The sequence below is a fragment of the Sebastes umbrosus genome, chromosome 19 (assembly GCF_015220745.1).
Source record: "Sebastes umbrosus isolate fSebUmb1 chromosome 19, fSebUmb1.pri, whole genome shotgun sequence".
Taxonomy (NCBI): Eukaryota; Metazoa; Chordata; class Actinopteri; order Perciformes; family Sebastidae; genus Sebastes; species Sebastes umbrosus.
Window position 1 is genome coordinate 5,622,185 of NC_051287.1, and position 23,375 is coordinate 5,645,559.

General features: G+C 38.0%; 1 protein-coding gene across 9 annotated transcripts; it reads left to right on the forward strand.

Moving 5' to 3' along the window:
- The first annotated feature begins 2,131 nt into the window (after positions 1–2,131).
- Positions 2,132–21,630, forward strand: LOC119478447 (endophilin-B2-like). 9 transcript variants are annotated; one of them, XM_037753188.1, is made up of 13 exons: positions 2,132–2,387; positions 4,805–4,946; positions 5,421–5,432; positions 6,209–6,337; positions 7,278–7,411; positions 7,693–7,785; positions 9,305–9,367; positions 11,174–11,236; positions 15,083–15,106; positions 15,234–15,323; positions 16,504–16,604; positions 18,654–18,894; positions 21,007–21,630. In XM_037753188.1, the coding sequence occupies exons 1-13, from the start codon at positions 2,304–2,306 to the stop codon at positions 21,112–21,114; spliced, it is 1,284 nt and encodes a 427-aa protein (XP_037609116.1). In that variant the 5' UTR covers positions 2,132–2,303; the 3' UTR covers positions 21,115–21,630. The 9 variants fall into 9 exon arrangements, with proteins under 9 accessions (XP_037609116.1, XP_037609117.1, XP_037609121.1 ...); XM_037753189.1 differs by lacking the exon at positions 5,421–5,432; XM_037753190.1 differs by lacking the exon at positions 11,174–11,236 and having other exon boundaries at positions 2,136–2,387.
- Positions 21,631–23,375: the final 1,745 nt, after the last annotated feature.

Sequence of the window (23,375 nt, forward strand, 5' to 3'; positions counted from 1 at the left end):
GTTTCTGTTTGGAGTTCAAATGTGTGCATATGAAGAGGATTTACCACACTTTCACATTATGATCAAAACTTGTGAGTTTTTAGCTCTTTAAGAATCACACAGTGTTTGATTAAATCCCCGTAGTAGATGTGTGAACTTCTCTCTAGAGAAACTAGATGATCATCTTAATCCTCCATCACATATTCTCTCTAATTTGAAGTCATTGAATGTTTCAATTTATGCTTTCCAGGAAGAAATAATGTCTAGATCTGGAAAAAAAAAAAAAAACCCATGGATGTCAGTGACAGCAGGTAGCTACTGTTGGGGGTTGACTGTTATTTATGAAGATGTAATTAAAAAGTTAAAGTGGAATACTTCTTCAGGAGAACTGCTGTGTTTCAGAATTCATGTACTAATTTCATAATGTTTCTGAAGTCTGTCGACACTCTGTTACTGATTTCTTTTGTAACTGCTGTGTGATCCAAAGTAGAGTGAAGAATATTTGATCCAAACATGATGACGGAGTTCCAGTTTTTCCTGCTCTAAATAGTACCAGGCCATTAATGTAAAGATATGAATAAGCAATAAAGATGGAGTGGTAAAAAATTGAGAATCCTGTGTTGTTTTTCTCTACATTACAGGTGTGTGTATATATATATGTGTGTGTATATGTCGAGAAACAAGTCATAGTATAGTGTGGTGAAAAAAAAGTCATAAAGTATGTTGCAAAAAAAGAGTAGAAAAAAGTCATAGTATTATATGTTGAAAAAAATTCAGAGTATAGTATTTAAAAAAAAAAGTCATGGTAAAGTATGTCAAAAAAAAGAGTAGAAAAAAGTCACAGTATAGTACTTAAAAAAAAAAAAGTTGAAGAATAGTATGTAAAAAAAACGTCATCATATAGTATTTTGAAAAAAAGTCGTAGTAAAGTATGTCGAAAAAAGTCACAGTATAGTATGTGAAAAAAAATCATAGTTTAGTATTTTTTTTTTAAAAAGTTATAGAATAGTATGTCGAAAAAACAAGTCATAGTATAGTATTTTTTTATTTTTTTTTTTAAAGTCATGGTATAGTATGTCGAAAACAAGAGTAGAAAAAAGTCACAGTATAGTAATTAAAAAAAAGTCATAGTATAGTATTTAAAAAAACGTTATAGAATAGTATGTCGGAAATAAAGAGTAGAAAAAAGTCACACTATAGTAAGTTAAAAAAATCATAGTATTGTATGTTGAAAAAAAGTCATAGTATAGTATTTAAAAAAAAAAAAAAATTTAATAGAATAGTATGTCGGAAAAAAAAGTAATATTATAGTATGTTGAAAAAAGAGTAGAAAAAAGTCACAGTATAGTAAGTAAAAAAAAAATCATAGTATAGTTTTAAAAAAAAACGTTATAGAATAGTATTTAAAAAAAAAAAGTCATAGTAAAGTATGTCGAAAAAAAGGGTAGAAAAAAGTCACAGTATAGTAAGTAAAAAGAAATCCTAGTATAGTTTTTAAAAAAAACGTTATAGAATAGTATGTCGAAAAAAAAAAGTCATATTATAGTATGTCGAAAAAAGAGTAGAAAAAAGTCACAGTATAGTAAGTAAAAAAAAATCATAGTATAGTTTTTAAAAAAAACGTTATAGAATAGTATTTCGAAAAAAAAATCATAGTAAAGTATGTCGAAAAAAAAGGGGTAGAAAAAAGTCACAGTACAGTAATTCAAAAAAGTCATAAAAAACATAGTATGGTACGTCGAAAAAAAGTAATATTATAGTATGTCGAAAAAAAAGAGTAGAAAAAAAGTCACAGTATAGTAAGTAAAAAAATAATCATAGTATTGTATTAAAAAAAACGTTATAGAATAGCATATCGAAAAAAGTGACAGTATAGTAATTTAAAAAACAAGTCATAGTATTGTATTTATTTTTTATTTTTTTAAGTTATAGAATAGTATGTCGAAAAAAAGTAATAGTATAGTATGTTGAAAAAAAGAGTAGAAAAAAGTCACACTATAGTAAGTAAAAAAAATCATAGTATATTATGTCGAACAGACTGATTAAAAAGCCTGAGTACAGAGGTCCTACTGGAGGTACATGCTGAACATGCTGTACCTGCTGCAGGCAGTCTGGATGGAGTCGTGACTCTCCTCCTGCTGCTGCTCTGGTCTCTTTAAACGCAGGGCGGACAGCAGATCACCGATCATCCATGAAGCGGATTACAGCTCCAGTCATTCAGTCCTGCGTCTGCCTGCTGCTACATCATCATCATCATCATCATCATCTCAGCTGATCCGGAGGAGACTTCCCTTCAGCAGGGAAACAACACCAGCCCTGCCTGAATGCTCAGCACGGTTCACATCATGGATTTCAACGTCAAGAAACTGGCTTCAGGTGCAGGAGTGTTCTTCACCCGAGCTGTGCAGGTAAAAAACACCTATATATATAATAATATGAGGGTTTATCCACCGTTATACTGTGAAACTGCATCCTGCGTGCATGCAACACCACTGTTAGTTAGCTGTGGGCCATTATGCACGATTTATTCATCACTCTCAAAGCAGATTGTGGTGTTTTAAATACAAATGGTCGTGTATTTGGATGATGAGCACGACCAGCTCTGTAAGCCGATGAAGGTTTGCAAAGCCTCGATCCATTATTGATGGCTGTGATCGAGTGTGTGTCAGCCTTGTGACAGCAGCAGCAGCAGGAGGAAAGAGAGGAGCTGCTGTCTGTATAGGGAGCAATAGTCTTGCAACTTATTCCTATTTATTTTATTATTTCTTTAAACATAACCAGTCATAATAATCAGTTTTATTGCTTTATTATTATACTTGGGCTATGCATCTTCTATAGTAGTCCTATAATACTCACACTGGAATATTATAGGGTTAAAGGTGGTGTGTTTGTATTTATAGTGTTAAAGGTCCCATAATAATTAAAAATAAATAACACAAATAAATTGAAATGACAGCGAAATTGGTTACATTGTCATGCTGTCAGCCTCCATGTCCTTAACAAAGGCCGAAAAATGCCAAATATTATGAAATTTCCTAGTAGAACCCCTGACAGTATATCTAATTTTCCTCAATTTAAAGGTCCCATATTGTAAAAAGTAAAATTTTCATATCTTTTATATTATAAAGCAGTTTTTTTAGTGCTATATAAATACTGTTTAACTATCAAAACGATCAATATACGGAGGAATAAACACAGGTTTGAAACAAGACGATAGGATTTCTGTCCATTTGTGATGTCACAAATATACAATATATTAAGACCATTACATGGTTTTAAACATAAGCGTTCTAAATGTGTCCCACATCCCAAACATCAGCTGACAGGAAGTAAACATGGACCCAAGCTGTTGAAATGCACAAAAACGGAGCGTTTCAGACTTAGGGTAAATACAGGTATATTCAGGCAGACAGTATGAGGAAAATTATATGTTTTTTTTTACCATTACAGCATGTAAACATGTTCGATTAGAAACACAAAATACAAGTATGAACCTGAAAATGAGCATGATATGGGACCTTTAAATTAAAGCAGCAGTGAATGGAGCTAATATGATTTAAAAAACGGTCACTATAGTATTTGATTAATTATACAGCCCTAAACAAAAGGCATTCTTTCTTTCTTTTAAATGACCACAATGACAGAAAAGGACAAGCATACAATCTGTTTATACACATATTACATGTTCATATTGACGTAACGGTTTCATAGTACTGGCAGTAAGTTAAGTGCTAGTGTCCCCATGGGCTGGACAGGTGGTAAAAGGTTAATCAACTTCCCACAAACTGATGAGCCCTCAGTGAACCTGGGGGCCTTTGGGATCTGGGCTGAGGCCTGGCGGTAATCCAGCCTCGGATTGACTGTCTCTCCGATTGTCCCCTCTGAATTATTTTTATTTAAAAACTGAGAAGATGTCACATGTTGATGTCGTGCCACAAAGCTGTTGTCTCTCCGAAGTTTTGCCTGCTGTTATATGACGAATTTCTCCATCGTCTGTGCGTCTTTTAAGACCAGCTGGCTGCTGCCTTCTGTCAGTCAGACATGGCAATCTACCACCTACCTATCTATCTATCTATCTATCTATCTATCTATCTATCTATCTATCTATCTATCTATCTATCTATCTATCTATCTATCTATCTATCTATCTATCCATCCATCCAGCTTTATTGGCATGACTGTTCAGGTTACATCATTGCCAATGCTAAATTACATATTAATGAATAATTACATTTCACAAGAAATAATTACAAAATAATCACAATCACAAGAAATAATCACAAAATAATCACAATTACAATACACCAAATACATTTTAAATATACATTCTTTTACAGATATAGTCAATCAGAAACATGTTTGGAGCTTGTAGCACCTCTTATTGTATGGCAACAGGCAACATATTTTGCAGCTAATATTGCACATTGATTTTTCTCTCCACATAAGTATGGCATTTTCTGAGGATCGGGGAGATGAATGAACTCTGGATTTATTTTTTAAAAGAAAACATCTCTCACATCTTTATATTTTTCACAGCACAGTAAGAAGTGATATTCTGTCTCCAGCTCTCTTGTATGACGATGTGGCCGTTCTGGGTCTGTTCTGCCTGTGACAGCCTGTTTCTGTGGCCAGGCTGTGTCCACTCAGTCTGGACATTGCCAAGTTTTTCTAAGTTTACTATCAGTCACAGTGGCATCTATCATCTATATCTAGATCTATATAATTCTATATATATGTATATATACTTTTATTAGATACTTTTTGTGTGTATATCTTGTTGTTGTGCCTGCGATGTCCACTCAGGATCCTAAACTTTGTCTCCCAGTTCACAGAGGAGAAGCTGGGCCAGGCTGAGAAGACGGAGCTGGATCCCCACTTAGAGAACCTGATCACTCGGGCCGACTCCACCAAGAACTGGACCGAAAAGATCTTAAGACAAACCGAGGTGCTCCTGCAGCCCAACCCAAGTAAGAGAGGAAAAAAAGACGTAGAAGTTACATCTCCTCATATGGAGTCCCAGAAGAGGAAAACAGTTACATTCATGGCTTTCTGATTAGTCAAAAGAAAAATAATGTAAAAATAGTTTATTAATTTAAATTGATTGTAAAAGAATCCATTTTCATTCCTCAGGGACTCCATATATATTGTTTGAAACATATTTTTCAAACAAGCAGGAGACAGAAATGTCATTTTGAAATTTGTTGAGTAAATATATCTGTAAAGGTTGCCTTCTTTGCAGCACTTTAAATGAACTTAAACCTAAATGTCACATTATAATTGTGCGTTTCTAGCTGAATTTTGTCACCAAGCAACTTTTAATATCACACTTAGAGATTCTCATTAATCTGTAATAGACTTAGAGTGGATAGAATAGTAGAACAAACCGTGGTAGTAATGTCTAACTCTCGATCTGTGTATTTTCTAACCCTCTCATGCTCCAGTGGACCACACTGGTAAGTCATTTCCCAGGGTTGTGTGTCTAGAAGGTAACCCACATGTTGTGAAAATGTGTGAAAAAGCAACATTTTCATAACCTTTATTTTTATTTCACATTGAGATTAAAACCTCTCTTACAAGTAAGACCTAGCCTAGACAGGGTCAAATAGCAGCACCCAACACATAAAAAGAAAACATTGAATCACGGCAGCAACAATAGGAACGACAAAATACATTACATCATTATACAGTGCATTAACAATGCAGCATGTTGGTCATGTGTTTGCTATTTAATTGAAACAACTGCAGCTTGCAGTGACCACTTCCTTTTGCGAGACCTGTTGCCCAACGACCTATCCTAACCTTAACTATTCAAGGTTAACGCCTAACCTTGGGTAGCCTGGGTTACCTTCTAAACACGACCATTTCCCCGGGTGTTGTGTAAGGAAAGACTGTGTGAAGTCATTGTACATAATGAGTACAGATGATATAAATGATATCACTCTGATGTAGAGTGAGGAACCAACAGTTTGCTGTTCAGTGGATTGTTAAGGTCACTAATTTTCTCATTTTTTAATAATGTTTTTTCTGGTTTTATTTTCCATCTTAATGATTTTAATATGTTTTTATTTCATTTTCATGTGAGGCACTCAGTGCATGTAATGTCTTTTATTGTCAAGCATTTTGCGCTGCATTTCTTGTATGAAAGAAGCTATACAAATACAGTTTATTATTATTATTATTATTATTACTTTACAGTTTCACAATGATGTCTTTATAACCTGTTATTCAGGTGCTCGAATAGAGGAGTTCATCTATGACAAGCTGGATAAGAAGCTTCCCTCCAGGACGACTAACCCAGAGCTGCTGGGCCAGTACATGCTGGAAGCTGCCAACGAGTTTGGTCCAGGGACGCCATACGGTCAGTGGTGCTGTTACTGAAACTGATGAGACTTTGAACACGTTGTCTGCTTTGTACTCATGAAGTACTCATGAAGAGGTCTGGGGAGGCTTTCCTGAAGCACCTTCCTTTCTATTAGCAATAATAATGAAATAGTTGACAGATCAGTCCAGAGTTTTAAACATATCCAGACATCCGTAATAGGAAAATAAATAACACAAATAAATTGAAACGACAGAGAAATTGGTTACATTGTCATGCTGTCAGTCTCCATGTCCTTAACAAAAGCCCAAAATGCCAAATAGTATGAAATTTCCTAGTAGAACCTCTGACAGTATATCTAATTGTCTTCAATTTTAAAGGTCCCATATTGTAAAAAGTGAGATTTTCATATCTTTTATATTATAAAGCAGGTTTTAGTGCTATATAAATACTATGAAGGTATCATATACAGAGAAATACACACAACTAGTTTTCAGAAATTGTGCGTTTGAAACAAGCCGTTAGGATTTCTGTCTATTTGTGATGTCACAAATATACAATATTTAGACCATTACACAATTTTAAACGTATACATACTAAATGTGTCCCAGTTTATTTCCTGTTGCAGTGTATGTGAATAACATCAGCTGACAGGAAGTAAACATGGACCCAAACGTTACCTAGCAACGCACTTCCGTTGCAATGCACTAAAACGGAGTGTTTCTGACAGAAGGTAAATAAAGGCATATTCAGACAGATAGTATGAGGAAAATAAAGTTGTTTTTTTTAACATTACAGCATGTAAACATGTTCTAGTAGAAAGACAAAATACAAGTATGAACCTGAAAATGAGCACAATAGTCTGCTCATATGCATATGAATTTAGTATTCATATGCATACTGCATATTCTGGACAATCAAAAAAAGTCTGTTTTTCAGTCAGATGTTACATAATGTGTAATATGTGTGTATTTTGTAGGCAGTACCCTGATCACAGTTGGAGAGTACCAGAAGAGACTGGGAGGAGCCGAGCGCGAGCTCCTCCAAACCTCATCCGTCACCTTCCTCACTCCTCTTCGCAACTTCCTGGAAGGAGACTGGAGGACTATATCAGTAAGACTGACTGACTGGTTTAATCTCTTATTCACTGCTACACTGTAAGTCCTTGGTGCTTTAAGACATTGTCTTCATATTAACGCCACCCAAGTGAGGAGAAGTATGTTGCCACGGACACTCATTGACACTAAAACAGAGTTAGAGCTGGGTTCGTATCGGAGCTGGTTGCGTCACTTTGCTTTTATCTGAATAGAAGCTGTTTAATAGAAGTGTTTTGCGAGGTTTGTTTCCAGCAGCAGATCCCAGTTTCTGATTGGATCCCTTCCTGTCCTCTGCAGAAAGAGAGGCGACTTCTGGAGAATCGACGACTGGATCTTGACATCTGCAAGGCGCGCCTGAAAAAAGCCAAGCAGGCAGAAGCCAAAGCGGCGGTAAGTTCCCTCTAGGGAGCTTTTATTTTTACCTCTTTTAGCTTTAGTATTTTTATAATAGAAAGAGAAATCAATCTGCTGGATGTGGACATAAGCAATTGTTTGCTAACAGTTTAATCATTCCAACTTCATAAGTCATCTTGTGCCTGCTGTTCTCTACCACATACGCACAATAAAATATCTAGGCGGAATAACAAGAACCATACAGCTTTGACATATAAACTATAAACTTTTTGTTACTCTTGTGTTGCACGTCCTCAGATGGCATGGCTGCACTGACCAAACTGCCCCTTAAAATTTAATAACAAAAAAAGCTTCTCAGATGCTCTGCTGGCTGCCATATCATCAATGAGTCTATACCTGCAGTGCCAGTTGCATGTATCTCAACCTGAGTAATATATAAGCTTCTTTGAAATGCTTTTCTGAAACCAGCTCATTTTGATGCCAGATGGAAGGCGTGCTTGTGATTGAAGGAGAGTATTATTACCCCTAGAGTCTGGTAGAGTGCTCCGCCTGTACTTAATAGAACTAGGGGTTACAATATCGCATTGATGCATCGACGTTACATCATCAAAACCATGAGTGGAGTACCTAATATGACATGAGATGAAACGGTGGTATCGACAGGGAAATTAGGTTACTGTAGCAGCACAAAATAATATTCGGCGACGTGAAAGTTTATACAATATAATAAGAATAAGAAGCTGTAGAAATAGGAATAATAAAGCAAAATACCATCATAGTTAGTTGGGTATTATTTACTAAAATAATTACAGATTGAGACTCAAACGTTACAAAAAGTAAATTTTCCATGACCCTTTTAAAGGGACTGTTTGTAAGAATCAGAAATTGCTGTGAAAGTGATTGAGAAAGGAAGTTTTCAGGGCCTTTAAAGGCACTCTGTGGATATCATGTCATTGAGTCTAAAATGATTTAATAGAAGGCCTCTGCTCAGTACAGGGTTGGGACGTTGAGAAACAGCAGGGGGCGACCTTCTCACAGCACGGTGGTGAGCCTTGTTCAGATTGATCCAATGAGCCTGTGAGCAGCGTTTAGGTTACTTGCTAATATCACCTAATTACCATCAAATTTGCAGACCTGTAAAATGAAGTGCTACCAGAAATATATATATTTAAAACAAAAGCAAAACATGTAAGAAAGCTAAAAAAAAAGCTTAATTTAATGGCAACAACACCACAACAAAAGATGGGGTGGATCCATCAATATAAGAATGTAATCTGACTCTACCTATTTATTGCTTAAACAGCGATCAATAAATTATTCACAGTCATAAATAATTTCACACACCACCACCACCAGCAGCAGCAGCAACACCTACACACGGCACCTTCTGCTTTGAACTTGTTCTGAATTATCTGCATCTGTTCTGCTTCTGATCTGTTTTCATTACGCAGGAATGCTTTTGGCTAAATTGTTTTTTGTTTTTCTGCTTAATGATTGTAACTGCCTGCATGACTGTGCCAACATGTGTTTCCTCCTCCCCTGCTCTTGTCTGTAGGCTGCACCTGATTTTCAGGAGACAAGGCCTCGAAATTATGTTCTTTCTGCCAGTGCATCAGCGGTAAGAGTCCCAAGTGAAACAAGTGGCACGCAGGAGCTATGCTGACATGTTAATAAGGCATAGAATACTTAAAGTGCTTTTATAAGAATATTAAATCTGTTTTAATCAAACTCTGGTGCGGTTCAACCCCTGGTGTGGTTCGTTATGAACGCAGTAATCGTACTCTGGTGCGGACCAAAACAACTGGTCTGAGATGGCTTGCGAGAGGTGTTCTCCGACCGTTTCCAAGCGAACCAAAACACAGGCTGCCTGAATCAGTTTACAACAACACACCAGTGGCTCTGTAATGTTGCCTACTGTGGTGCCTGTATGTTTAAGCAGCATGGCGATGACAGCTTTTAAATAACACTGTAAGATGCTCATGTTTCTAATACTTGAACAAGTTAGGCTTGTCCGACTGTTGCATGATCTTTGCGACATAAATATGACACTTATGAGCATGTTTGCGCATGTTTCATTTTTGTGTATTGTTGTTTGAGCGAACTGATTATTCATACTTTCTTTTTTATTTGACATACGAACACTATGTACAACGGAGTATTAGGGCCACATTGAGGAAAACAAATAAATCTGAGATTTTGAGAAAAAAAGTCATAATATTACGAGAATAAAGTCAGAAGTTTAAGAGGAAGAAAATTGTAATATTATGAAAATAAAGTCATACATTTAAGAGAAAAAAGTCGTAATATTATGAGAATAAAGTCAGAAGTTTAAGAGGAAGAAAATTGTAATATTATGAGAATAAAGTCATACATTTAAGAGAAAAAAGTTGTAATATTATGAGAATAAAGTCAGAATTTTACGAGAAAAAAAGTCATAACATTATGAGAATAAAGTCAGAAGTTGACGAGAAAAAAGTTGTAATATGAGAATAAAGTCAGAAGTTTAAGAGAAAAAGTCGTAATATTATGAGAATAAAGTCTTAATATTATAAAGTAGTAATTTTACGTGTTATTTTAGATGGGAAATAGAGCAACGTGCCGTCTGTGTGATAATGAGGAACATAGAGTATCTTGTTATACTTTAGTTTAGGTTTCACAAATAACAAAATCATAAATCTTTTGTCACATCAGCACCACATTATCATAAGTATCAGGACGTAGAAAAGATTATGCAATTTGTGTTTATTCCAAAGAAGGAACCACACAGACCAGACTGAAAACTGCCGCATTTGTGGAGGAGGAAATGGCTTTTTATTCTCGTAAAGTTATGACTTTATTTCTTGAAATAGTATGACTTCATTCTCATTCTCATTAAATTAAATTCCCCCCTCAATGTGGCTCTAATACTCCGTTGTGACTATGATATTTTGAATGTACCACATTTAGGAGCCATATACAATCGCTCCCCACTGGTATGATCTAATATTATGACGTGTCTCTGAAAAAAAACTGAGTTTTCTAGTTGCACTGGGTATAAAGACAGCAAATCATAGTATATTAGGTGTATAAGAGAGATACGGTGGCCTTAATGCATCAAACTGTTCACAAAAAAACATTGAACAGTTAGCAGCAACATTTCATCTGAAGCATCACAGCAAAGGACGCAGCAGTGCCGTTGGTTTGTCGCTGACCTTCTTAGCTGTGGTTTAACTGCTTCAGCTAAACTGTAACTTTCTGAGATCAAATCAGAATTAGGAATAAGAACCGCAGTGAAAAAAAGGTTGTTTTCTACGTTGTTGTTGTTGTTGGGTTAAATGAAAACGTTAACCCTCCCGTATGTCAGACGGCGTTGTAGAGTAGAAAGGTTTGAGGCTTGTTGACTCTCAGCTGGTGTTTCTTTGTGTTGGTTCTGTAACTGAATCAGCTGCAGAGCGGCTGGGAGAGCTGGGATGTGGCGACCGACCCAAGCGAATCAGAGCAGAGGAAGGTTGTACCACAATAAAATTAGAATCTTTAGTGCCGTTTATATATACATGGTGGTAGAAGATAGTCACCCGTGAGTTATAGTGTGGTTGTGTGTGGTAAAGACTTTGTTTTATCCTTTTATCTGTTACACGGCCCATTTATGGTTCTCAGTCATAGCTTTCATTTAGATGCCTCACTATGGGAGGCGCCTCGCTGCGTATTCCTCAGAAGCATTTGTCTCATTATGCCAATCCTCTATAGACATAAGATCAAGAGTAGGGACAAACATCAGATCTGCTCGTGCTGCCTCGGGCCGGATCATGCCCGGATGGCCATCGACGCCCCCGCGGACGTGGTGATAACCAGCCAATCAGGATTGTCGTAATGGGAAAAATGCCTTCTGAGGAATATGCAGGGAGACACATCCCATAGTGAGACGTTGAAATGAATACGATGAATGACAACCAGTAACTGAAGTAACCTAAAGTTTTTAGGAAACACGGGGGTACTTTAGGGACAAATTCAATGTTCAGACTAGGTGGTGCAAAATTTCCATGGGAATTAATGGGAATTTATGGGAATTAAAGGTCCCATATTGTAAAAAGTGAGATTTCCATGTCTTATATATTATAAAGTGCTATAAAAATACTGTTAAACGATCAAAACGCTCAATATACGGAGAAACAACCACAGCCCGTATTCAGAAATTGTGCGTTTGAAACAAGCCGTTTGGATTTCTGTCCATTTGTGATGTCACAAATATACAATATTTAGACCATTACATGGTTTTAAAGATAAACATTCTAAATGTGTCCCAGTTTATTTCCTGTTGCAGTGTATGTAAATAACATCAGCTGACAGGAAGTAAACATGGACCCAAGCTGTTGCCTAGCAACGCAATTCCGCTGCAAATCCGTTGCAATTCTGTTGAAATGCACTAAAACAGAGCGTTTCAGACAAAGGGTAAGTACAGGAATATTCAGGCAGACAGTACGAGAAAAATAACGTTTTTTTTAACATTACAACATGTTAACATGTTCTATTAGAAACACAAAATACAAGTATGAACCTGAAAATGTGCACAATATGGGACCTTTAATGGGAAATAACGGGAATAAAATGGAAATATAGGGGGGTTATTTTCCCAGGCTGTAGTTACCACATATGCAGATAGAAACAAACATTTTTACCATGTCTTGTACCTTATGTTTCAACACATAATCCATTAATTTGTCAAATACATACAATATGAAATGTTTTACAATAAGAAATGAATGGAAATAGATGAAATATAACTCCTCAATTAGCATGCTCCGTCAAGCTGGTAACAGATACTAGCAGAAGGTGTTAATGGGAAGTTTTCAAGTGATGCATGAAAGGAAATGGGTGATGAGGACAAACCGCATCATTTAGCTGTTTAAACCTTTTTATTATCCAGGCAGTTAGATTTACTTAAAGTTCAGTTTCTAACTTTTTAACATGTTGTCCATCCTTGTAAATGGAGTCTAACACTCATCTGCCTTAATATCTTCATCAGTCATCCCACTTTAATTCTCATGAAACCTCTACATACGTAACCCACAATGTCTCTTGAGAAATGACACAAACCTTCTTCATTGGTTTCTTATAATGACACATGTTTAACACAGGAGGGCGTAATACAGCAATCATTCATGAGTCTGCTGCTGCACATGTAGAGTAAAGGTCAAGTTCAGGTCAACGACAACAGCAGCTGGCAAACACAAATACGTCACTGAAGCATTTACGGTCCACTACAAGATCGAAACACATTCGGTCTCTGATCACACACAGTTTTGTTATTCATACATTTCAACAAGATTACCATTTACAAAAAGTGAAGAAGATTTAAGAAGTAGAGATACAGCTGTGACTACCACAGCAGCACAAAGTAATTATACATTTACACCACGAACAAAACCTAAAAGAAGGTTTACTTGTATGTTGTGGGACAGTTCTGAAGAAATGGAACAGATACCCAACTGAGTTTTAAAGGTCCCATATTGTAAAAAGTGCGATTTTCATGTCTTTTTATATTATAAAACAGGTTTATTAAGTGTGATATAAATACTGTTAAACTATCAAAACGCTCAATATACTGAGAAATACACATAGCCCGTATTCAGAAATTGTGCGTTTGAAACAAACCGTTAGGATTTCTGTCCATTTGTGATGTCACAAATATACAATATATATATATAGGTCATTACACGGTTTTAAACATAAACATTTTAAATGTGTCCCACTTTATTTCCTGTTGCAGTGTATGTAAATAACATCAGCTGACAGGAAGTAAACATGGACCCAAGCTGTTGCCTAGCAACGCAATTCCGTTGAAATGCACTAAAACGGAGCGTTTCAGACAGAGAGGGTTAATACAGGTATATTCAGGCAGACAGTATGAGGAAAATAAAGGTCTTTTTGAAGTATGAACCTGAAAATGAGCATGATATGGGACCTTTCAGAAGACAAGGAGAGTACTCTTTTTGTAAATTATTACATTATGTGCTGAATTTATTACAATTATTCAACTTTTTTTTGTTGCTAAGTTTAATAATTTTCTTTTCATTATGAACAAAACTGTCATTACATTATGCGCTCAAGGTTTTATTACATTATGTGCTGATTATTACATTATGAGCTTTTATTACATTTAACTTACTACATTATGCGCAGTTAATTTGTTATGAGTTAATACAGATGCTGCTTTTCAGCATTTTTTTACATAAAAAATGAACTCAAATAAACCCACTGCTCATGCTGCTGCACACCTGACGCTGAGATGAGTTTGCACGCACATCACTAATTATTAATCACTAATTATTTCTTAATTATGAATATGGAGTTTAATTTGCTCACTATCATATTTTTATTTCCTGCAAATAACATGAAAAATTCCTATTTAATTTAAAAGAATATTATATTGTTTCACACAGAATATGAATTAATTAAATTAAAAGTTAAAATTATATTAATTTAAATTTAATTACATTTAATAAATTAGATTAAATACAATTTTTTGACTGTTTGATTCAAAGTTGGTGCCGGAAAACTGGCCTGGGATCAGTGGGCATCAGGGTAGGAATTGTCATAGTAACAGAAGCGGACTAACTAAACCCAGTTCCTGCAGATAAAGAAAATTTAGATTCAGCATCCATTCACCTTGCTAGCTCCCCTCAGAGTTTCAGATTGGCTAGCTCAGGGGTCTGCAACCTGAGGCTCTTTAGCCCCTCTCCAGTGGCTCCCTGTGGATTTTTAAAAATGGAAATGAATAACTGTTTTTTGTTTACATTTTCATTTTTATTTATCATTGTTGTAGGTCTATGGTACGACGGTACGACGGAGTATTAGGGCCACATTGAGGAAAAAAGAGTAAATCTGAGATCTCGAGAATAAAGTCATAATATTATGAGAATAAAGTCATAATATAATTAAGTAATAATTTTACGTGTTATTTTCTTTTTTTTCACTTAATATTACAACTTTTTTTCTTGTTAAGTTATGACTTTATTCTCGTAATATTACGCCTTTTTTCTCGTAAAGTTATGACTTAATTCACTTAATATTACAACTTTTTTTCTCGTGAAGTTATGACTTTATTCTCGTAATATTACAACTTTTTTCTCATAAAGTAAGACTATAAGCTGTGTTACCTTCATCACAGTGCTCAAATGTTTTGCGGCTCCAGACAGATTTTTCTTTTGTCTAAAAGGGCTCTTTTGATAGTAAAGGTTGCTGACTCCTGGGCTAGACTGAAGCACAGACGTAGCTTATAGATCTTTATATTCGATGTTTGAGTCTGAGAATGGTTAATTACTGCTTTTCTCTGTTCTCATGCTGCTTCTCTCAGCTGCTGAGTGAGGAAGTGGACAAAGTAAGTAACCTTCACTAGCGGATAGATCTGGTTGTGTCTAAATGTTTTATGAGAAGCATTACATGTATATATTATACAGCCCTTTTAATACTTCATTCCTGTCCTGTCCTGTCACTTCCACCTGCAGTCAGAGCACGAGCTTCGCGTCGCTCAGACGGAGTTTGACCGGCAAGCTGAGGTCACCAGACTGCTGCTGGAAGGCATCAGCAGCACACATGTGAGTGTGATAAAGCATGTCAACGGATTTCTGTGAGCCTTCAGGGATGGAAAACTATTAGTCAGAGTTCCCTGACTATCCTGTCCAGATTAACGGCTTAGAGGAAATGACCACCATGAATTTGTGTTTTGTGGTTGTCTGAGATATTGCACAGATTAACTGAACACATTCATGCTCCCGAAAGTTCAACTTCAGTGAACTTTGACACCACTACAGTGACAGCAAGCAATCTTGACAGTGCTGTCCCCTGAGGGAAATGAAAGACAAAGAGCCATTGATACGCTCTTCGGCTGGAGTTTAAACCGCACAACAGAAGAACAGTTATGTAGTTGATGGGACTAATACATCTTTTGAATGGACTTATGTGAACTTATTGTCCTAGTAGTGATCTGCGTCATTTTAACCAGTTCGACATACTGTCTGAGTTAACACTCTGAGACACACAATAGACCCGTTTTTGTCTTTTTATAGGGGTGTACAGGAGGTGTTTAGGAGGAGATAGCAAGTCAACAGTAGATGTCACATAGAAGTGGTGTACATCATCTGAAAGCTGGGAACCTGGAGATTAATTTGAGATGCTGCTCAGCACTGTGTGTCAAAATATGGGTGAAAGCATTTGTCCAATCAGGTGCCTAGTGCCTCGTCTCTGATTATAATGTTTGTTATATACAGTATCAATCAATCAATCAATCGACATTTATTTGTAAAGCCCTTTACAATAACCAAAAGGTACCCAAAATGCTTGACATTAACATAAAACAATAACAGGAATAAAAAACATAACATATCATAAAATCATAAAAAGGTACATAAAAAGCACAGGGAAAATGTCACAGCACTACTAGGTATTAAAAGCCATTCTAAATAAAAAAGTCTTGAGCTTAGATTTAAATAGTACTAGGTCAGTGACAGTGCGTATATCAGGGGGTAACTTGTTCCGTAGTTTAGGAGCAACGACAGCAAAAGCACGATCACCCCACAGCTTATACCTTGACCTTGGGACCTTGACCCGACGACCGCAAAGCCCCGTTATGCTCGTTAAAATCTCAGACAAATAAGGTGGGGCAAAGCTGTTAATGGCTTTAAAAACAAACATCAAGAGCGATTCTAAAGCGATTATCGTTGTGTTCTGCTTGGGATTCCACTCATACTGAGTTCATCTCTTCCTTTCTCCCCTCAGCTCAACCACCTGCGTTGTTTACAGGACTTTGCGGAGGCTCAGGCCACTTACTACGCTCAGTGTCATCACTACATGCAGGACCTTCAGAGGGAGCTCAACAAGTGAGTGTGATTGCTGTTGGAAGCCTCATCTGTTAACACTTGTATGCATTAGGACAATGCTTTTGTAGCTCGGTCACTCAGGTCAAAAGGTATTTGTGAAAGAAAAATTAAGTTTCAAAATGTTTTGAATTACATTGTAAAGGTCACATTTGTCATACTTGTCTTGTTGAGCAGAGCTCAGAGTTAACCACAGACTTAACCGCAGACCAGCCAGTGTCGGCTTTGGCATACTCCCTCCAACTGACACAGCTGGAATTGCGTAATATTATTCAATGCGTACACAGATGTAATTACTGGTATTTTCTGAGCAAAACGCTGATGCCTTGTTGAGTCAGATGAACTCCCAGACTGCCGAGAAACAAGACCTAGTAAAAAACGAATTTGTGGCTAAATTGTTGCACGTATGTTAAATCCAGTAACGGTACGTGTTCACACACATATTCACATATTATTTATTATTCCGCATGAACGGATGAAGCTGCTATTAATCACTAAGTGAGTCAATGTCACTAAGGCTCATTCTTATATTGCATGTGAAGGCAACAACTACGTACAGGAAACCGGAGTAGACAAATTAATCAAAGCATCATACAGTACACCATACCAACACAGTGAATGCACACGTCTCCTATTACCGAGGTATTCAGTGCCAAGTGTATCCCACAATTCACCTCGGTCTTCTGTGCTACACCAGTTCAGCTGTTGGCGGTGGTGCACCTATAAACTGGTTTCAGGGCGGATTATTCATATTAGTAGTCAATGCTGTAGGTTTGATTTTTACTTTAGTGAGTACAGTTTTTGTTGGACAGCAAATATGCACAGTTTGTGTGCACTTGCACCAACTATTTCCATATGCACACAAATAGCTTGACTCTGCAAAACGTTCACTTCTGATAGTATGTATTTGTTTATATAACAGGCCTAAAACAGACTTGTATTATATGCTATATGTACTGTATATAAGTTTTGTTATATTTATTTATTCTTTTATTTATTCCTCTTTATATTTCCACTTTTATTTTCTTATTCTCTGACAGATTTATTTTTTATTATGGCACTCTCATGACTCCATAATGTGCAGGTATGAGTTTGAACATTAATGTAAACGTCATATAACTTCATTGCAGTGTTGGAGCAAGCAGATACCAGATATACTGTATGTGTGATGTTGTCAAACAGTGTGGGGAAAGGGCCTCTCTAACTGTAAAGCCACTTAACCCTCTGAGACCCACAATAGACCCGTTTTTGTCTTTTGTAGGGGGGTAAAGGGGATCTTTAGGGCGAGACAGCAGGTCAACAGTAGATGTCACATAGAAGATTAATTTGAGATGCAGCTCAGCACTGTGTGTCAAGTTGTTCTAGTCATAAATCAGAAATAAACATGATTGAATGAATTACTTAATTATTTAAAATTAATTGTGAACGTGTATAAGGGTTTAGAACATTATGATAGAATTAAATGATTTCCATTCCCATGCTCTATTATATCTCATAAGTTGTTGCAGCAATTTTTGGGTTGATACCATTTGTGACATATTTGGCGCTAAATTTAACAATTTTTTTACCACTCGATAATTGATAACAATTATCAATAATCCCTCCAAAATACCACATTAAGACACCAAGACCTTGAGGAACACCATAGAAAAAGCCATGCTGTGATTTGGTATCAAAAACTTTTAACATTTGGAGATTTCTACAAGAATTGCATTTTTCAGCGACTGGATGGCGAGCACTTCTGTGGTGGAAACTGCTCAAAGACCACCTTATTATCAGTCTAGCTAGGAAAGCCGCCCGGCTGCGGCTTATCACTCATCTCAACATAAACAAGACACATCTGGATGATGGCGCAACATGCGGTCTGTGGAGGTCAACCACTTAACATTGTCAGCAGTCGTTCAGTCTGCCTGCTTGTGGTTTCAACACATCAGCTGTTGAGAGGAGCACAGCTTACGCACGCTGACCCATTGATTCACCACGAAAATAAATAAGCTGGAAAACCATTTCCACTACTCAACTCCTTTTATTTGTTTTACAATGTTCGCGCAGATGTGCTAATGCCGTCAGTGCTCCCCACCCAACTGCTGCTGTCTGCCCGGACCCCGTCTCCTCTGCTTTCCTGTCTGGACCTTCATCTCCTGGGGCCACGGTCTCCTCTTCATCCAGCCAAAGGCCCAGCACGCTGACGATGGAGCAGATGCAGCTTCCTGTCACCGGCACCAGAAAGGCCAAGGTCCTGTATGACTACGATGCTCATGATGCCAGTGAGCTTTCCCTGTTGGCTGATGAGGTACAGCAGGATATTCTGTGGCACCCCACACACAAACATCTCTGTTACACAAGAAACTATGTCTGGCCCACCGGTTGGTCTCAGAGCACCATCAGTGGGCTACCAAATGCTTAGATTAACCTCTGAAAAATCCAACGGCCGCTGTTCTGTCTTTCAGAGGTTTTAGTTGGCTAAAAACCTAATGAATCCTTTGGTCCCAACCATGTCATACTAGCTTGTCAGGAAGAGCGCTAAATAACGCTCCAAAGTTACGCTAAATTTTGGCGAGGAAAAGCTGGCACGGCGATTTTCAAAGGGTCTCGACCTCTGACCTCAAGATATCGGAATGAAAGTTTGTTCTATGGCTACAGTACCTACGAGTCTCCCCTTTACAGACATAGCTGATGTTTTCAGATGCAGTGACAAAAAATGGAGCAGGTTTTTTGAAACAAAAAAGTGATGTTGGAAACAACCCTGCACAAGTGAAAAGCTCCAAAGCGTGTGTTTTAAAAAACACCGAACATGCACTTGATCCGCTGCAGTTCGCATATCGGCCTAACAGAGGAGTGGAGGATGCCACACTCACTCTGCTTAACCTGCTTTTTAAACACCTGGAGGGAAATGGGTGTCATGCCCGGCTTTTATTTATTGACTTTTCCTCTGCTTTTAAATGGATTGTATGTAAGAATCAGAAATTGCTCATTAACAGCGACACCTGTGGCCGTTAAGTCAACGAAGGTCAGCGCCCAGTTGCTCGTGCTTGTGCTCGCTCTACATAGACATGAACGAGCACTGATCAACACAGTGAGGCGACACACGTCAGCTAAAACCACAATATCAGTCTATATTTCACCTGCTTGGCAGTAATGTTAGCTGACCAGACGAAGGTCTCTCTAGTGTTGGCTTTTCCTGCATCAGCCTCCCGACCGCGGCCGGAGGGAACAGGGGAGACACCGGAGTTTTGGTCGGAGATGATAACGTTTCTCGCTGCGGAGCCCCGTCACTTCACAAGACACGGGAAACCTCTGTTGGTCTGGAGGAGCTGCAGCAGTTATTTCTGCATAAACGTCCTCTGTACATTCACTAGATATTCTCAGAGCTAAACTAACTCTTCTGCAGTGTGTAGTGAGCGCGCATGCATGTGAGAGTAGAGCGAGCTGAGAGAGTGAAGGCAGGCAGAGGAGCAGAGGAGCAGAGTACAGCAGAGACTCTGGTCCTGGAGACCAAAGCTACGGACTCCCCCGCGTCCTCCGACCGCGACCAACACTGTTTGCAAGACGGGCTTCACTAGATAGAACTTTGCGGTTTTGGTGCTCGCGTGTAGTTTGTGTCGGAGTGTGAGTCTGAACAGCGTAGCCACACGCGAACACGCATGGGACACCGACCCGCAATTATTTATAGAGTCCCTGTACACCAGCCAGTTACAGCCGCTAGCCAGCGATGTCTCAAACAATGACCTCAAACCACATCCTCTGTCTAATGAGTTCCAGCCTCTCCCATCTGGTCGGAGGAAGTCCTAGCAACATTTGCAAATATTTATGGAAAGTTTATCCTTTTGTCGTTTTATTGTGACTCTTGTCCTGATATTTCAGTGTTTTTTTTATATTGTTCTTGTGGCCTTCTTTTTGCTGGGTCTTGATCCCAGTAAGACTTTTTTTTAGTACTCTTTGTCATGTTTTTGGTGTGTCTGTATTTTGTCTGTGCTCTCTACTTTATTGTCAATATGGATGTCAAAATCTATTTTTGCTGCAAATCTACAAATCTACCTACGGCTACAAATAAAGTCACCCACCACGCCTTTTACCGTTTCATGCTGAGAGCATGTTGGAATCTCCGCTGGGCGTCTACAAGTTGAAAATCTTTGCAATCAGGAGCTGATAGTACATAGACTAAACATTGAAGTCAGAGAAAATCCAAAGCACAGACTGAGACTGCGGCTGAAGAGTGGAAATAGGGAGATGATGCAAACGTCTCCGTATGATGTGCAACGTAATGCTTTCTGTTTCCCTTTCCTGTAGAATCAACCTCAGTATGAGTCATTTTCTTGTTTAAATAGCTTCATTTTGTTAAAAAAAAACGTTGCCATATGTATCTTAAAATGTTTTCCTCTGTTTTGTTTTCTCGTTTCTCCAGCTCATTACTGTATACACCGTACCAGGAATGGACCCTGATTGGTTGATTGGAGAACGGGGGAACGAAAAGGGCAAAGTCCCCGTCACCTACCTTGAACTACTGAGCTAATGGACCACACACAAACACACACACACACACACACACACACAAATGCACACACTTGTGTGCATTTAGTACACTTATTGTATTTTGATCTGTGGCTATCTAAAACACTTATGCAAACCTGTCTGTTGGGAAAGTTTCTATAAATACTGATGGCTCGCGCGAGGAAGTTGCAACAGTTTTGTGTGATGTGGCCGTGTGGGTCATTATTACAGACTTCCTCTTCTTCCTGTAATGTGTGTGTGTGAGTGTGATGATGAGTTCCGTAATTTGTTTATTTCTCTTGATGGGACTTTTTCTCTTGTTTTTTTCCATTGGGCTGAAAGTTGTGCTCCTCCCCATCGTTAGAGACCCGCGAAACCTCCGGTATCGGCTGCTTTCCGTTAATTTATCTCCTGCAGGAGGAGGAGACGGTGAAGAAGAGAGTGAGTGAGAGAGACAGTCAGGGTGTTGTGTTCTTTCTTCCGGTGGGATTTTGTGTAATCTTCTTGGGTTGACTGAAAATAAACACACTGAGTTAAAGTGGAGGAACATAAAAATAAAATGAAAACCCTCAGTTAGCTAATGCAACAAGTTGGGCTAACTAACTAGATTTCTCGGTTTGCCGCCGCTCAGGCTCAAACGAACACGAGTGCACCTGCGCAAGCTCGGAGGATGACCTATGACCTGCAGCTTCTACTATAGTCATACGTCATATTCCCATTTCACCAACAACCTTCTTTTTTTTTTTTTACTTTGAGCACAAAATTAAGTTCTTTGTCAATTAACTCAGTCAGAAAATGACTCAAATAAATATGAAATATCATAGAAATGCCAAAATACACTGGAGGAGGGGGGTGGGGGGCTTTAAAACTCTGCAATACAAATACATCTATCATCTGCTGAGAAAGGCTTTCATTACAAATGGAATCAGACTTCTGGATTTATTTGTGTTGTGTATGTCGTCGTATTGTAAATCTCATAGAGCTGAACGTACGGATTGGGAAGATTGTGTTTCAATTTTAAAATTCAGAACTTGTATCCTAAACTCACCATTTTACCAGTTAATGACACTTGCTGTTAGTTTGTGAAATAACTACAGTATACAGTATGTGTGTGTAAGTGATCCTGCTTTGTCATCATCATGTACTCCTAGGCTATAGCTGCATGGTTCAAATTTCTAAAATGTTTGTGGAGAAACGGTGCCTTCAAATGGGGTCGTGTTTATCGCGTTCACGAGAGGAGACCATATGAACGCCCTCCTCTCTTGTGGTGTTCACGACCTCGTAAGTAGGAAGTTAGTGAAAGCTCTGAGTTGTGACGTATTTGTTGACGTTGTCAAAAATGGTGTAGGCCAAGGAAGTTAATTTTTCGATGCATTATAAGTTAATATAATGTATTTTTAGTCGTAATAGTTATTCCTCAGACGAAAATGTCGATATTCCCAACGGCCTCTTCTTTTTTGTCTGTCATTATGTCTTTGCATTTACTGCATTATGTTACCCGCTTGCTAGCGTGCTAAATTGTTATCCTCTGTGGCTTCTAGACGCCGACAGTAACGTTAATATTGCCGTTGCTTAGCAGCGGTGTTCTTCACGACTTGAACGCCGAGCATGTCGTGTACACGACTTCCCATGTTGTAAACACGAGCTCACGAGTCTCATTTGAAGGCACCAAAACATAAGAGAAAAGTACTTTCTGTTTGAGGAGCAGTTACGCTACAACTCCATTCATCAAGTCAAACCATAAACTGGTTTATAAGGATGATTATTAGTCTAAAGAACGGTTGCAACAAAGCTAGAAAAAGTAGATCACAGAGGCTAAAAATGATAACTGACTGAAACAGAGTAGGAGTGTGAGGGTAACTTTGCTCAGTAAATGAACTTTCATCAGGAATGAATCACTTGTTTTTTACTATCCAACAGTGACATGACATTATTACTGTTGGGGCGTTGGGACAAGTGTCTGTCTGTTGCTTATTTCGCCATTGCCTGTGATGTAATATGTCTAGTATGAAGTATTCAGCTTCCACACACACACATTTGACTGGCAGCCCTCCAGCTCCCTGACGGAGGAGATTCCCTTAACTCCCAACGCATGCAACGTGAAGTCTGGCCAACTGGGTTATGAGTTTAAAATAACTGGAAACAGAGTGATACAGTCTGCTGCAATGTGTGATGAGATGACAGAGATAATGATGTTCAGAAGAATAGGTCAAAGAAATTACTCATCAGCTAGTGAGCATGTGAAGTAAGTCTCGTGTGACTAATGTTTCATTTTGTGGTATT